Raw genomic sequence first — 15,706 nt, 5'->3', positions numbered from 1 at the left:
TGGGGAAGGGAGATCTAGGAGTGGGTGGGAAAGTGGGCTAGAAAGGGAGAACCGGTTCAGTTCCCAACATGGTAGTCTGAGTTCGCATCCCTAGAGGCCACATGCAAAGCATGGCAGCATACACCTGCAGTCCCAGCCCCGGAATCACGGACTTGCCAAAGCATAGTCTTATCAGTTGGTGAGCTCCAGGGTCACAAAGGTGGAGGATCATTAAAGACAGTTCACAATGACTTCTGGCTTCCACATGTACACATAGGAGCGCATATTCCACACACAGGAAGAAAAAGGAAAAGAAAAACTATTCAAGTTGTTAGACTAGCTAATTTATATAAGAAATACTGTTTCTTGAGGTGGTAGTCTGTATTGGTAGTTGGTTTCTAGTAGATGAGTAAGGCAACCTTGAGCTATAGTAATGGAGGTCTACAGGCGGGCAAACTGGACTGTAGGCTGGTGAATGGTTAGCTTCAGAAGAGCTGTCGAGGTGCTGGGATATAAATGATGTATCCAGCCATGGGAGGCAGGATTTTAGTACTTGAATAAAGTGGATCCAGGACAAATCTGGGTCCTATTCTCGAGGTGCATATTGAAGTAAGACATATAAAAATAACTCAGTAGTATGCTCTTTTGTTACTCTTAGACTAGCGCCAATCAGTCTGAACTGATTGCTGGTTGCATTACTGATTAGTATTCATCCAGATATCAGACCATGTGCAATAGCTCACATACATAGCAATCCTTTAATTTTCTCTGGGTTTTCCCCTTACGTTAGCTGCTCCGGGGTTTGGTGAGCCTTACCATGAAGCCAGTGGTGCCAGTTGTGATTGTCATGTAGCCCATTGCGCACTGAGACTGGAGAGCTGTGTAGCAGTGCTGTTCTTTAGACTACCCTATGGTCATGGGCTCCATGCTTCCCTGACTCTCCACAGTCTGAGACTCTTTTCTTCCTTTCCAGATGGTTCAGAGATTTAATGGGAGTAAGAAATTTTGAAAATAGTCTTTCCCCCCAAATAGTTTTGGGAATTGTTCATTGAAATTATATATGCTAGACTGAGGAGAAAGTATAGCCAATTCTAAGTCAGCCTGGTCTACATAGTAAGACCAGTCTCTCTCTCTCTCTCTCTCTCTCTCTCTCTCTCTCTCTCTCTCTCTCTCTCTCTCTCTCTCTTTTTCTCTCTCTCTCTCATGCTTTCATGCATGGCTTGTGTGTGCATGCACCATGGCATGTGGCATGGAGGTCAGAGGACAACTTGTGAGAGTTGATTCTTTCCTTCCACCATGTGGATAATGGATCCAGGTCTTCAGGCCTGGCAACAAGCACCTTTATCCACTGAGTCATCTCACCAGTTTCAGTATTACATTTTCTATAAGGTACATGTTTTCCAGTTAGTAATTTTATCTTGTTCAATAGATATGAAGAAGCTGAAAGAGACTGCACACAAGCTATCTCACTAGATGGCTCATATGCAAAGGCTTTTGCCAGAAGAGGAACTGCAAGAACATTTTTGGGCAAGATCACTGAGGCCAAGCAAGGTAAGGCTATAATAACTCACATACTCACCCTGATAAGACTCCTAGGGGCAGAAACAAAGATTTCTGTAACTTCCCACAGTTCAAGGATAGTGAATTTCACGAAGCACACCTGAGAGCAAGGTGAGTTTGAAAATAGCACCTTCCATAGTATGCTTGATTATCTATAACATATTTGTCAATCACTAACTGAAGGAAGGAAAATGTGAATTGCAGACGAATAGGAAAAGCGAGAAACAGTCAAGAATGAGAAGAGGAGGCATCAGCAGCTGGCATTGAGAGTAACATGAGGACTGTAATGATTCCTTTCTTATTCTTTTTGTTTTGTTTGAGATGGGGTCTTTTAGTAGCCCTGGCAGTCCTGGAACCCACAGATATCTACCTACTTCTGTCTCCTGAGTGCTGGAATCAAAGACATGTGCTTCCACACCCTGCCATCCTTTCTCAATCTTATAAGCATTCCTTTTCTCTTTCTTTGTGATCTTGTCCTGTGGGATTCCTTTTCTTTCTCTTCAGAACACTAACTTGGTTCTGCTACTTCTGTTTTCTTTTGTTTCATTTTGCACTTTGTTCTTCATCTTTGTATTTCACTTGTTTCTCACTTTTTGTTTCCTTTGAAGTCTGTGCTGCTTAGTTTTATCTCAGCTTGACACAAGCCAGAGTCATTTGGGGAGAGGAAACTCCAATTGAGTAAAATGCTCCTACCACACTGGCAACTAGGCAAGCCTGTGGTACATTTTCTTGATTGTTAATTGGTGAGTGAAGGCCCAGCTTACCGTGGGCAATACTACCCCTGCTGGCCTGGTGGTCCTGGGTTTTAAATTTGGACTTTTTTCCATTTGAGGTGTATATTTTCAGTAAAAGTGTATTGTCAGTGTTGTGCAACGTTCTGTCTGTATTCATTCTAAACTTTGTGTATCAGATGCTAATTATTCATTTCTTCCCTTTGCCAGCCCGTGGTAATCACTGTTTTTCTGTGTCTGTTAACCTGACTATTTTACTGTTACTACTGCGTTTTTGAGACAGGGTCTTACTATATAGCAGACTGGATTTGAACTCTTTAGCCTCTTGAGTGCTGGGATTATAGGCATGTGCCACCACACTGGGCTAAGTTTGAATATGTTAGATATGCTGCATAGGTGGACTCATGGCCATATTTTTATGTCTTGTCCTTTTAACTTAGAATGTTTTTAAGCTTTACACATGCTGAAGTATCAGAAGTTCATTCCTCTTTTTAAAGTTTTCTAAAAATTTTATTTTATTTTATTGAACATGTGTATGTACATGCATGTATGCCACAGACACATATGCGGGGGTCAGAGGCCAACTTGCAGAGAGTTACTTCTTTCCTTCCACCACACGGGGCCTGGGGATAGAACTCAGATCAGCCAGGCTTGTGGCAAGTACCTTTACCTGCTAATCATTCTTACTGAACATTTTTTTCAGTGTTTGAGAGACGGTCTTGCTATATTAGCCCTGGCTGGCCTAGCATTTGATATGTAGTCCTGAATAGGTGTGAACTCATAGCAGTCCTCCTGCCTCTGCTTCCCAAGTACCGGGGTTACATGTGTGTAGCTGCACCTTGGTTTATTGCCTTTTAAGCACTGAGTAATATTCTAGGGTATGGTAGTCTCGTAGGGAAGTTACTCCATCATCTATTAAGTGTGAGCTGTGGTTAAATTCAGTGTTCTCTTTGTATCATCTGTAAACCAGGGTTGTGGTAAGAGTTCCCTGGAATCCCTGTGAAACCACTATAGCAGCTGAACAGACACTTGTTCTTACTGTTGCCTGCCTGTTCCTTAGTGTCTGAAGCAGAGCTCATTGGATAGCAGTGAGATTTCTGTCGGCTGTGGTGACATGCTCATAGTCCCAGCACTCGGGTGTTAGAAGTAGGATGATTAGGGGTTCAGGTTATCTTTGACTGTGTAGCTGGTTTGAGAACAGCCTGGGCTATGCAAGAGCCCGTTGCAAAAAGCCAAAATGAATAAATAAAATAAAGGGATTATTAATGAAAGATGTTGTGTTTTGAATGTCATAAAGTAATTTCACTATTTTGTTGCTTTTTAAAATACCCATTAGACTTTGAAACTGTATTACTTCTGGAACCTGGAAATACGCAGGCCATCACCGAACTTTCCAAAATTAAAAAGGTAGTATATTTCTTCATCAAAATATCATCATGACATCTGGTACATAAATTTATTAGTTACATAATTAACTTAAGAATATTTGATAGCTATTATAAATTTATTTTCAAGGAATTAATTGAGAGAGGACATTGGGATGAAGTTTTTCTTGACTCTACACAAAGACACAATGTGATAAACGCTGTGGATAATCCACCTCACCGTGGGTCACCTGTGAGTACTGCGCTTTCATTTCTCCCTGCCCTTGAGTATCTGATGTGGGATTCCCCTCTGTCTGCTGTGAATACCATTGGTCAATAAAGTAACTGCCTTGTCCTGTTGATAGGGTAGAATAGAGATAGGCAAGGAAAACTAAACTGAATACTGGGAGAAAGGAGGCAGAGTTAGGGAGAAGCCATGTAGCCCCGCCAGAGACTAAGCCACAGCAACGTGGTGATACACAGATTAATAAATATGTAAGAGTTAGCCAATAAGAAGTTAGAGCTAATGGGCCAAGCAGTGTTTTAAATAATATAGTTTCTGTCTGATTATTTCGGGGCTGAGCAGCTGGGAACCAACAAGCAGCCTCCTTACAACAAATATCATTGTTACAGGATTAGAACTGGAAACAAACTTTGTACTAGTAAATGTAAAATGTTGGAAACCTTGGTGTACCTAGTCAATACTCTTAATAAATGCCTCATAGAATTATTGACAAAATTAGGGAGAATTCATTCTAGAGGAACTTACATTTCATTTATACATTTTTACATATTTTTCTTATATAAAGAAATTTTTATATTGTGTTATTGGCTCAACTTTGTCCTCCATCTCTGAAATTTTGTTTAGTATTGTCCATTGATGATGCTTTCTGATGTGTTTTAATCTATTGATTCTTCCATTTCTTAAATTCCCATTTGGTTCCTTTTTAGCATCAGCTTACTTGTTGAATTTTTCCTTTAAGTTATGAATTATTTCACTTACTTTGGTAACTTCTTGTCTATGTCCTGAATTGATTTCCTTATCTTTTTCTTTGGGTCCCATATATAGTCATCGGTCCTATTTGGGGTAGAACTCAAGTTTTTTTCTGGCATTTCAGGTATCTCATCATCTGTTTTTCTTACCCAGAAGGTGTCAGCTTGATGGGTGTGTGCCACAGTGGAATGCTTTCATGGCTTTGGTATTTCTTTGTGTTTGTGTATCATTTGGGGTGTATGTGGTCTTTGGATTTTAGTTTTCCCCAATTGATTTTGTTCATCCTGATGGATTGTCTTTGCTTGAAGTTATGTTCAGGAGAAGGCTAACATACTTGGCATTTTACTGTGATTAGAGTCAGAGAGACCACTGGGGTATTGGTTGGAGAAAATGTAGTTTATGGTATTTTTGTTTCAGAGCTAAGGGTATTAGTATTTAAGTAGTGATTGAGGGGGAGTGGGAAAGCAGAAAAGAGGAGGTAAAGAATGAGGAGAGTGTTGGAGATATGGAAAGCAGAGAAAATGCTGTGTATTAGATTTAGAGAGAAAATACAGACATAAATGCTTTTTCCAGTGAAACACAAGTTACCATATAACTGACAGTACAAAATTGTAAATGCTAAAATAAGGCAAAAACTAAAAAACAAAACAAATATAACAAAAAACAAAACAAAGCACCAATGAGATGGCCCAGTGGGTGGAGCACTTGTCAGTTCCATCTCTGGGGTTCACATTGTGGGAGGGAGGAGAGAACTGACTTGTAAGTTGTCTTCTGACTTGCACATGACCCCTCCCATTAGATAGATGTAAGATTAAAATGATGCAAACAAAAATGGACAGTCGGGCCAGGGAGATGGCTAGGTAGGGGAAAGCAGGCTCTTTGACTCAGGTTTAGTCCCTGGGTTCAGTCCCTGGATTCCCTGTGAAAAGCTGGATTTGGGATGTGTGGCTGTCTGTGGTTCCAGCACTCTGACAAATTGGCTGGAAGCTTCAGGGCAGCTGGTCTGGAGAAGACATCATAGCAGCAGAAGCAAGAGCAACTCTGCCTGTTTGGCTCTTCCTTGATCAGTAGTGAATGTTATTAAACTGGAAAACCATTTTGGGTAACCCCCACCAGGCTTGTAAATGTGGTTTGCAGATGTGTATCCTGGACTGGGCTTGTCCAGCTGTCGCACACTTGAGAGTGTGCGTAGGGTATCAAGCTAGACTTTCATATGCAGTGCTGGCTCCTGTGCGCTCCTGTGCTGCTTCCTCAGCCCTGAGGATGCCATCAGGATGGTTCTGGGTTTTCCCTATTGTCCTGAAGGTAGAGTCCAAACTCTGGTTTGTCCACAGGTTCCTGTACTGCTGTCCTCATACCCTCTCAGGCAGTCTGTACCTCTCCTCCCTCTCCTTTCTACTTTGCCATTCCTGCTCTTCGCAGTCTGAGCTTTCACCTTTGTAACTGGTGTTATGTATATCCCTTGCCTACCATTTAGGTGCCGGGGGGAGACAAATAGCTTTTTATTGTTTGTATTCTCAGATGTATTATTATATTCCTAAATCTGTCTAGCCAACAAATTGGATTTACTTTTAACTGGGATATTAGCCATAAGAACATAGCAGTCTTTTTAGACTTGTGACCTTAGGATGGGAAAGTTTTTAATATATTGATTTAAAGAATCAATTTTAATTGTTTTAGAAAGCACTCAAGAAGATTTTTATTGAAGAAACTGGCAGGTTGATAGAGACTGTTGGTTCTCCAGATGGTACTGTCACTGCTCCCCAGAGTCATCGAGCAAGTGCAACAGCTACGGTGGGCACCGAAAGCAAGAAGAATTCAAACCAGGGGGACGCCTTGCCTGCAGGTGATACTCCAAGAGCCAAAGTGTTGAAAATAGAAGAAATCAGTGACACTTTGGCCCTACAGTGAGTAGCTACTGTTACGACAGTCTCTATAACGATAATTTCACAAGCAGTTGGTATTACAGAGAAGAGTTCTCATTTGTTCTCATCATTGATGTTGAGCAGCTAGCTGTCTGCAGGCTCTAGTGTGAGATTTTGCTTAGGGAACCATAATTATTTCTTTACCAAAGCGAACACAAGTGATTTAGAGGTGTTTAAGTGTCTTCATTCTTTGTGTGTGTGTGTGGTTTATCGAGACAGGGTTTCTTTGTGTAGTCCTGGCTGTCCTGGAACTCATTCTGTAGACCAGCTGTCCTCCAACTCACAGAGATCTGCCTGCCTCTGTCTCCTGAGTGCTGAGAATAAAGGCATGCACCACCACTGCCTGACTTGATTCTTGATCAAATTGATTTTGCTTATTTTCTTCTCTAGAACTTCAGTAATAGCTATTGCTCTACTTCTGTTCTACTGGTGTGTGTGTGTGTGTGTGTGTGTGTGTGTGTGTGTGTATGAGAGAGAGAGAGAATATGAGATTGAGTATTTGATAGAAGTAAGTATCATAAAAAAAAAAATGAAGAGTTGATCTTTGAGTTTGAGGCCATCCTGGTCTACAGAACGAATTCCAGGATAGCCAGGGCTACACAGAAAGACTCTGTCTCAAAAAACCAAAAAAAAAAAAAAAAAAAAGTTAAAATGTTACCATTGTTATATCCATCAATACTGAAGACTATTGCGCACTCTTTAAAGATATAATTGAGAATTGAGAGTCAAAACCAAATAAGGAAGGCTATTTCAGGGAGGAGGGACCTCAGCGATAGAGGCAGAGACAGGGTGGTGTGGGAGTGGGGTGAATTAAAACACAGTGTAATGATGTGTGTACAAAAATGCCTTAATGAAGCAATCCCATTTGTATTCTAGCTTAAAATTAATTTCACATCATTTTCCTACTGACAGTAGAGAAGACACAAATCCACTGGGCTGGCTTGGGCTACTGGTTAGTCTTATATTGCCACTCAGTAAACACACAAAGTTTGTCTATTTTCAGCATTGAACTTTAGTAGTTTATTTAAAATAGTGTAATGCTGTTCAAAGGTAGCTTTAAAGAGAAGTATTTCTTCCTCAAATATCTTGAAGCTGAAATTCAGATTTCTGAAAGGCTGAGTTGTACTAGATAAAAATGATATTCTCAAAGAATGGCCTAACTCATGACCTAGCAGTTGATTACAGCCATTGTATAGCCAGAATGTGAAGATTTGTAAGGATGGGGACACACACAAACACATTGTAAAGATACATGTTCTGTGTACACACACACACGTTGAAAGAATTGAACATTGTCAGAATGCAGATAGGAAACACAATATTAGCAAAACCAGAAATTAGAAGTTTCCTGTTGCTCTTTCCTTTTTTGAATTTTGGCTGCTGCTTCTTTAACTGGTTGCTTAACGCTCTAAAATACTCCAGACCACAGGCTGATTTGAAGCGGGACCTGGGCCAGTCTTTCAATGAGAAGACCTCTGTGAAGGTAGAGCAGACACCGGATCAGTTTGCCACTGCTGTTCTGCCTCCAGTTCCTGCCAACTCCTTCCAGCTCGAGTCTGACTTCAGACAGCTGAGAAGTTCCCCCGATATGTTGTATCAGTATTTAAAGGTGAGTGGAGGGAGCCAACAGCGCCCCTGGGCGCAAGTCAGAGACTTTCTTCTGGTTTCTGTAGCAATACTATGTTTGCCTTTTGTGTAATGAAACCGCATAAAATGCTTCTCCCTTGCCTGGCGTGCATTGTCCTGGACAGACTGCTGGACATGTCGTAATCAGGGAAGTGAACTGTGTGTGAAATTCCAGTGCCTAAAATGACTTAAAGTCTAATTTCATATTAGACTTCAATATGAAAGTCTAAGCTTTAATATTTCATCTTTCAAGGGGGGGAAGAAGATTGCAGCCCTTGAGTGTCTTTTGTGTGTCAGGCAGTGCTTGTGGTATCTGGGCATTTATTTTCCTGAAAGCGAGCTTTTATTTGTCTCAAAATAAGTTAAACTGCATGAATTTAGCAAATCATAGATTAGTACAGTCTTCAGGTGTAGTGACGCTGCCTTACACTTTTACAGTGAACGGTCACTTCAGGCACTATCTCAGGCCAGGCTGCCTTCATCTCTGCTTGTAGTTGTAGCTTGGGACTTTCTCATAGGGCCCATCTCTTCTGTTCATGGATTGTTCTGACGATTTATAATTTTTAATTATGTACATGTGTATATGTATGTGTATACATATGAGTACTGGAGTCATAGGCAGTTGTGGGATGGTACAGGGAACTGAACCTGTGTCCTTCACATGAGCAGGAAGTACTCTTAACCATGAGCATCTCTCTAGCTAAGAGCCGTGATTATCTTATGTCCATCCTTCTTTCAGAACTGTGTTTAAGTAAAACCTCACTATTTCTCATTAAATATTAGTGTTTAGTAATTATTCATAATATTTTACATGAAGAAATATTATATAATATACGTACTATGAGTGTTGTCGCAATTCAACTTTCTAACTCTTCTTTTTCCAAGAAAATTGAACCATCTTTGTATCCGAAGTTGTTTCAGAAAAACCTAGATCCAGATGTATTCAATCAAATCATTAAAATTTTACATGACTTTTACATTGAGTAAGTTGAATCTTTTAGTTGTCTTCTCACTTTGTAATGTTATGTCCAGTGATCTGGAAAGTTCATTCACTTTGATCCTAATATCTTGTCCATAACAACATTCGGTTCCCAGTAAGATTTACTCTTACAGAAGCGAAGAGATGACAAGAACAAACCAGGAAGAAGGCAGAGTCTATGGGGACAGACCTCTTTTTAGAGAGAAGTAGAATAAAAAGTACCCTGTGTGAGAGACAGCAGTAGCACATGCTGTGCTCCCTTTAAGATACAGATTTACAGTCGGGCAGTGGTGACGCACACCTTTAATCCCAATACTCAGGAGGCAGAGGCAGGCGGATCTCTGAGTTCCAGGCTAGCCTCGTCTACAGAGAGAGTTATTAGTACAGTAGAACTGTTTCACAGAGAAACCCCATCTTGAAAAACAAAACAAACAAATATAAATATATATATATATATATATATATATATATATATATATATATAGAGAGAGAGAGAGAGAGAGAGAGAGACAGACAGACAGACAGACAGACAGACAGAGAGACAGAGACAGAGAGAGACTTATTTACCTCAAGGGAAAGTGAAGAATTTGTTGTTACTAGGAAAAAAATGACTGCCTATAACTGATGATTTGTGTTCATGTTTGGACTGTTTCAGGAAGGAAAAGCCATCTCTCATCTTTGAAATCCTACAGAGGCTTTCTCAGCTGAAGAGGTTTGACATGGCAGTGATGTTCATGTCAGGACCCGAGAGGAAGAGTAAGTTCTGAGAGAGCTTCCCCGCAGCTCCTCACCCTCCTCTGCTGCTGTTTTACTACTAGCTGCTTACCATGTACAAGATACATGCAGTCATCTATAGATGCTTGTAATTAAGTTAATTGATGTGCAGCTGGATTACATAGAGTTAAAACTGTAGCTCTTGGCAGTATTTTCAAATGTAGATACTATTATCATTTCCTAACAGAGGAAGCCAAGGCATGGGTTCATGTGTTTATGAAGGTTACAGAGTTAAGGAACCATACTGGAGCTTTGAGCCCAGGCTGTCCCCAGTTGTATCGAGATTGAATTCTGCTGTTGTGGGGCATGCAGAGACTCCTGCCACAGAACTGGGTACAGGGTGTGTCTCATCCCTTCTGAGGGGCTCCCTCCCTGAGTGTTTAATTTCAGCTGAATTCTAAGTGCAGAAGTTAGTTAGCCAAAGGAGTGGGGTCAGCATGTGCTGGAGGCCTGGACAGTCACAGCAGTAGCATTCAGAGCATGCAGTGCAGCTGGGTTCTAGTTGGGGTCAAGAGTGGTATGATGACCCTGAATTCTAATCCTTATTTGTACTGCTGGGTGGCATAACAGTTAAACTCTATAAAAGTTTCAGTTTTCAGCATTTGGCGGTCTATTTCTGTTTTTAGGCAAAAGATGAATCACTCAATTAAAAGAATGCCCTTTTTGGGTCTGTTTTTCAAGACAAGGTGTTCTGTGTAGCTCTGATTATCCTGGAACTAGCTCTGTAGACCAGGCTGGCCTTGAACTCAGAGATCCACCTGCCTCTGCCTCCTGAGTGCCAAAGCTAGAAGTGGTGGTGCATGCCTTTAATACCAGCATGTGGGAGCCAGTGGCAGGTGGATCTCTGAGTCAGACACAAGCCTGGTCTACACAGCGAGTTCCAGGACAGGCAGGACTACACACAAAAACCCTGTTTTGAGAAAATCAGCAATATCTTCAGTGCTCCCTGCACTAAGCATCCGTGAGCTCCTCTTAGGTCTTTGTTTCTAGTTGTAACACACAGGGGTCTCAGTCTGTACTCTGGTGTCGACGCTCTTAGCTGAGTGTGCTGGGCATGCACTGTGATCTCAGCCTTCTGGAGGATGAGGCAGGATGAACAAGCAGGGAGTAAAAAGTAGTTAGAACTGGAGAGATGGTTCAGTGGTTAAGGGCACTGCTTGGTCTTGAGGACTTGAGCAGTTCCCAGCATCCACATGGTGGCTGACATGTCTGTAACTCCAGTTAATAGGCTGTGGTGCCCTCTTCTGACTCTGGGTACCCGGCACATACATGACGCACATATGTGCATACAGGCAAAACACTCATGCACATAAAATGAATCTTTAAAAAAAAGAAATTTAACTTAAAAGTTTCTGTTTTATCTTTTAAAAAGAATTTTAAATAATTAAGAATATTTTTATGTTAGTGTAAGAGTGTGCTTAGTGTGTGTGTTGATACTTGTACAAATGTGGGCTGTCTGAGGACAGCCTTTGGTACCAGGTCTTGTCTTCCGTCTCGTTTGAGGCAGGGTCTCTTGTGTGCTGCTGCATACACTAGGCTAGCCAGCCCTCTGACTGACAGGGGATTCTTCTGTCTCTGCTGTCTCCTGTTCACCGCAGTGTCCAGCTTCATGCGGGCACTGGGGATCTGGTCTTAAGAATATCTGGCAAGTGCTTTATCCGTTGAGCCATAGCCTCAGACTCCCTCCCTCCCTCCCTCCCTCCCTCCCTCTCTCTCTTTCTTTCTTTCTTTCTTTCTTTCTTTCTCTTTCTTTCTAATATTTGGATAGGAAACAGAAAAGCCTTTGGGATATTCAGAACTCAACTGAGTATAAACAGTCATTCTGGATTTATGTGAAGAGAAAGTATGTGAGAACCAAACTGGCCTTACAGCTTCATGGAGCCTAGTAAATAGTGATGTAAATTCACTAAAGAGGATGAGTCATGGAGTCAAAAATTGTTATTTTTCCTTTGTTTTGAGACAGGTTTTTAACATATCTCAGGCTAGCCTTTATTCACTTGTAGCTAAGGATGACCTTGAATTTGTGACTTCCTGTCACTATCTCAGAGTGGAACGTTGGATTTTAGGTGTGTGCCACCACAACCTTTGGCTCATGTTGAACCCAGGGCTTCGTGACTGTGAGGCACTCTGCCAGCTGAAACACATCCCCAGCCCTTTGTTTTAGCTCATCAAAAACATTTCTCTCAAATTCCTAGTCAGTATTGCTATTATTACTATTCCAGAAGACTTTATTTTGTCATTTTTAAAAATCACAACAGAGCTTTGCATTTTAAAAATTATCTCCATCGTGTTATCACCAGTGTGTGTGTACACATCTGCATGCCTGTATAGCTCAGAAGACAGCTTTTGTTATCACCAGTGTGTGTACACATCTGCATGTCTGTATAGCTCAGAAGACAGCTTTTGTTATCATCACCAGTGTGTGTGTACACACCTGCATGTCTGTATAGCTCAGAAGACAGCTTTTGTTATCACCAGTGTGTGTGTACACATCTGCATGTCTGTATAGCTCAGAAGACAGCTTTTGTTATCATCACCAGTGTGTGTGTACACACCTGCATGTCTGTATAGCTCAGAAGACAGCTTTTGTTATCACCAGTGTGTGTACACATCTGCATGTCTGTATAGCTCAGAAGACAGCTTTTGTTATCACCAGTGTGTGTGTACACATCTGCATGCCTGTATAGCTCAGAAGACAGCTTTTGTTATCACCAGTGTGTGTACACATCTGCATGCCTGTATAGCTCAGAAGACAGCTTTTGTTATCACCAGTGTGTGTACACACCTGCGTGCCTGTATAGCTCAGAAGACAGCTTTTGTTATCACCAGTGTGTGTACACACCTGCGTGCCTGTATAGCTCAGAAGACAGCTTTTGGAGTAGGTTCTTTCCTTCCATCTTGATGTGGGTCCTGGGGTTGAACTCAGGTCATCAGGCTTGCATGGCAAGTACTCCATCTGCTGAGCCGTCTTGCCAAGCTTTTCCCTGGAGGCCTGTGTTTCTTCGGTCTTGAGTACCTACTCCCATATCTTCACCACTTCATTCTGTTGTCACTTTATTGCCATCAGCTCTGATCGAATAACTTCCTGCCTTCCACTGTTCATCTCCTTCTCTGTCTCCTTTCCCTGCTTATGCATTTATTTCCCTTCTCAGACAGAACGAAAGCTCCATGAGAGCAGAAATTGTGCCTCCTTCCCTAGGCCTTAGTGCCGGGACATAGGACGTGAGTGTTTTTCCCTCCAGCAGCCTAAGTTCAGGGTGTGCTCTGAGCCTGAGCTGGTTCTTCAGGTCACCCTACCATCAGGGTCTTGGTTGGTCTCTGCTGTCTGCTTGGTGAGACGTGGAAGCAGGTGCAGTCACTCTGCTCTAACTAAGCCTTCAGAAACATCAGTGACCTGCTTTATTACCACTGTCAAGTGACGGTTTGTCCCAGTTTAGTGTTGAGAAGCATGGACTGTCATTGTTTGCCAAGTGTTGAGTGTGGACTGCTTAGATTAATGGCATCAAGGATGTAAGAGAAATTTATACTGGAGCAAAATACTTTAGAAAGAAATACTGGATTGCTGTATTCTTTTCATATTAGCTTTTTAAATCTATAAACTAGAATTTATGAAAAATATTATTGCTTTTATTTGACAGGTTAAAATAATCTCTTGAATTTATGTTTTGCATAGTTTTTTAAAGCGAGAGTGATATACAATCTGTTTTTCTTTTTCAGTCACAGATGTATTATTCAATCACTTAGAAAAATCAGAATTGAAGGATTCTCTTGAAGAACTCAAGAAAAGATATGGTGGCTGATCATGACTGCTGAGCTTGTCTTTGTCTTTTACGTATACATTATTTTTCTCACTGAAATCAAGTTTTTTGTTTGACTTTTAAAATGAATGAAATCACACCTGAGAGGACTCTCATCTCGATGGTATTAGTTCATGTAAAGTGTACTAGTGAGAAATGGTTCAAACAAACTTAAGTTTTTATGAAAATAAAAAAATGTAAATAATGAGATATACTTGTAAGGGTCAGTATTTTATAAAAATTTTAAATGTTATATTTAGTTACATTCCTCAGTGTCTCATAATTGTAACATTTTTATAGTTTCACAAATTTCTGTAACCACACACAAAGCTACTTCATTACCACATGAATAAAGTGATTTCTTTGGAGAGGATATTGGATAGATGCCAGCATGGTCTCCCTCCTTCCTCTACACCAACAGCGGAGTGAAGGCAGGGCCTGGGCTTCCTGAGGGTCCTGTGTGGGATGCCCACAGCTTACTAGACTTGGCAGTTACAGTCCAGCTGCTGCTGTGGATCCCATTCTGTTGCCATAGGTGAGTATTGGTGGTGAGTCCTGGAGCAAGCCCTTACATTCTGTAACCCTTGGCTGTTTGCAAAACCTTTCCTGTGTGTAAGGTTCTGGGGTTCAAGTGTTCACGGATCTTAATGTGTGCTTGCTTCCAACACTCCTAACACTTGGGAGGCGACCCCAGCTGGATCGTCAGCTAGGAGGGAGTGAGGAACTGGTGATCCTGAGGGAGATAGGAGAGCCTGCTCAGTCCACACATCACAGAGCTGAGTGTAGCCAATAGGGGCCCCTGATACACAACAAGAGGCTCCCACAAAGTGAAGACAGCCTGGGTAGACATGAGCCAGCAGCCATGGGGAAGACAGGTCAGCTGATTCCCCCTGCACAGAGCAGTCTCCAGTTACTTCAGCTCTTATTTAAGTTTCTTGAAAACAAACAAAATTATTTTTTGGTAGTGTTTTTACTTATTGAATTAAAAATACTTTTATCTGTCACTCCCCTTCATGCATTTGACCAATGTACACTTAAATTATTGAGCAGCCATTGTCTCCCACCCCACCCCCATATCCCTTCCTTCTGTTTCTGTTTTTTTTTTTTTTTGTACACTTTTAGAACTAGTTTGACTATCTTGTTGGGTTTTTGTTGTTTTTAAAAAAGCTTTATGTTTTGACTTTTTTTTAAATTTATTGAAAAAAAATTTCCTCCTCTTCCCAGCCTCCCATTTCCTTCCCCCTCCTCCCACTCCTCTCCCCCTCCCTCCACTCCTCTCCCCTTCCCTCTCCAGTCCGAAGAGCAGTCAGGGTTCCCTGCCCTGTGGAACGTCCAAGGTCTTGACTTTTTATTCCCCTTCATTTATGATTACTGGCTTTCTCATTGTGATTTTGTTTTCTAATATAAGTTTTGCTAACATCCTTGACTTTGTGTCTTCTCTTTCATAACATTCTGCTTCTCTGATTTGTTTCTTTAGCTTTGATCCTCTTCTTTCCCCTTTCCCTGCCCCCGTCCGTTTATCTTATTGTTTATAATGTCTGTACTTACCCTCACTGACTTTTAACTCTGGCTCACTGCATATTGGTTTTGCCATTTTCTGTGGTTATAATTGACCTTTTATTGCACATTTTTATTTATGGAAAGCAAAACATTTTAGTGTTCATTTAGCCTTTCTTTTGGCAACAAAACAAAAAAATTGACAGGCGGATCCCAAATCAATCAGACTCCCAGAACTTATCAGACACTGTGGACTGGGCACAGTGAGAGATTTAGTGGATGTGCAGCCGCATCACAGATGGGAAAATAAACAAGGTCCGAATTCACCTCAGCAAAAATCTGCTCACCAGCAGGAAGGCTGGAGCGGAGGGGCAGTCTCTCTGCTGCAAGGGAGGGAGTAGGGGTCTGGGATAGAGGCAGGGATGGGAGAGACCCCTTTCCTAAACTAGAGGGCTAGCCTTATTTTTAATTATCTCACCA

General features: G+C 41.4%; 1 protein-coding gene across 2 annotated transcripts in view; it reads left to right on the top strand.

The window, feature by feature from the left end:
• The window catches only part of Rpap3 (RNA polymerase II associated protein 3), a 35,149-nt gene extending 21,210 nt beyond the window's left edge, over window positions 1-13,939 (top strand). For both annotated transcript variants that reach the window (XM_075960495.1, XM_075960494.1), the window contains exons 10-17: window positions 1,409-1,530; window positions 3,607-3,677; window positions 3,786-3,887; window positions 6,309-6,535; window positions 7,976-8,162; window positions 9,065-9,162; window positions 9,814-9,914; window positions 13,650-13,939. In XM_075960495.1, the coding sequence (XP_075816610.1) occupies window positions 1,409-1,530; window positions 3,607-3,677; window positions 3,786-3,887; window positions 6,309-6,535; window positions 7,976-8,162; window positions 9,065-9,162; window positions 9,814-9,914; window positions 13,650-13,732 (991 nt within the window). In that variant the 3' untranslated portion in view covers window positions 13,733-13,939. The remainder of the gene's footprint in view (window positions 1-1,408; window positions 1,531-3,606; window positions 3,678-3,785; window positions 3,888-6,308; window positions 6,536-7,975; window positions 8,163-9,064; window positions 9,163-9,813; window positions 9,915-13,649) is intronic.
• Window positions 13,940-15,706: the final 1,767 nt, after the last annotated feature.

This window comes from Microtus pennsylvanicus, chromosome 2, assembly GCF_037038515.1.
Source record: "Microtus pennsylvanicus isolate mMicPen1 chromosome 2, mMicPen1.hap1, whole genome shotgun sequence".
NCBI classification, from domain to species: domain Eukaryota; kingdom Metazoa; phylum Chordata; class Mammalia; order Rodentia; family Cricetidae; genus Microtus; species Microtus pennsylvanicus.
This window is presented reverse-complemented; position numbering and strand designations above follow the sequence as displayed.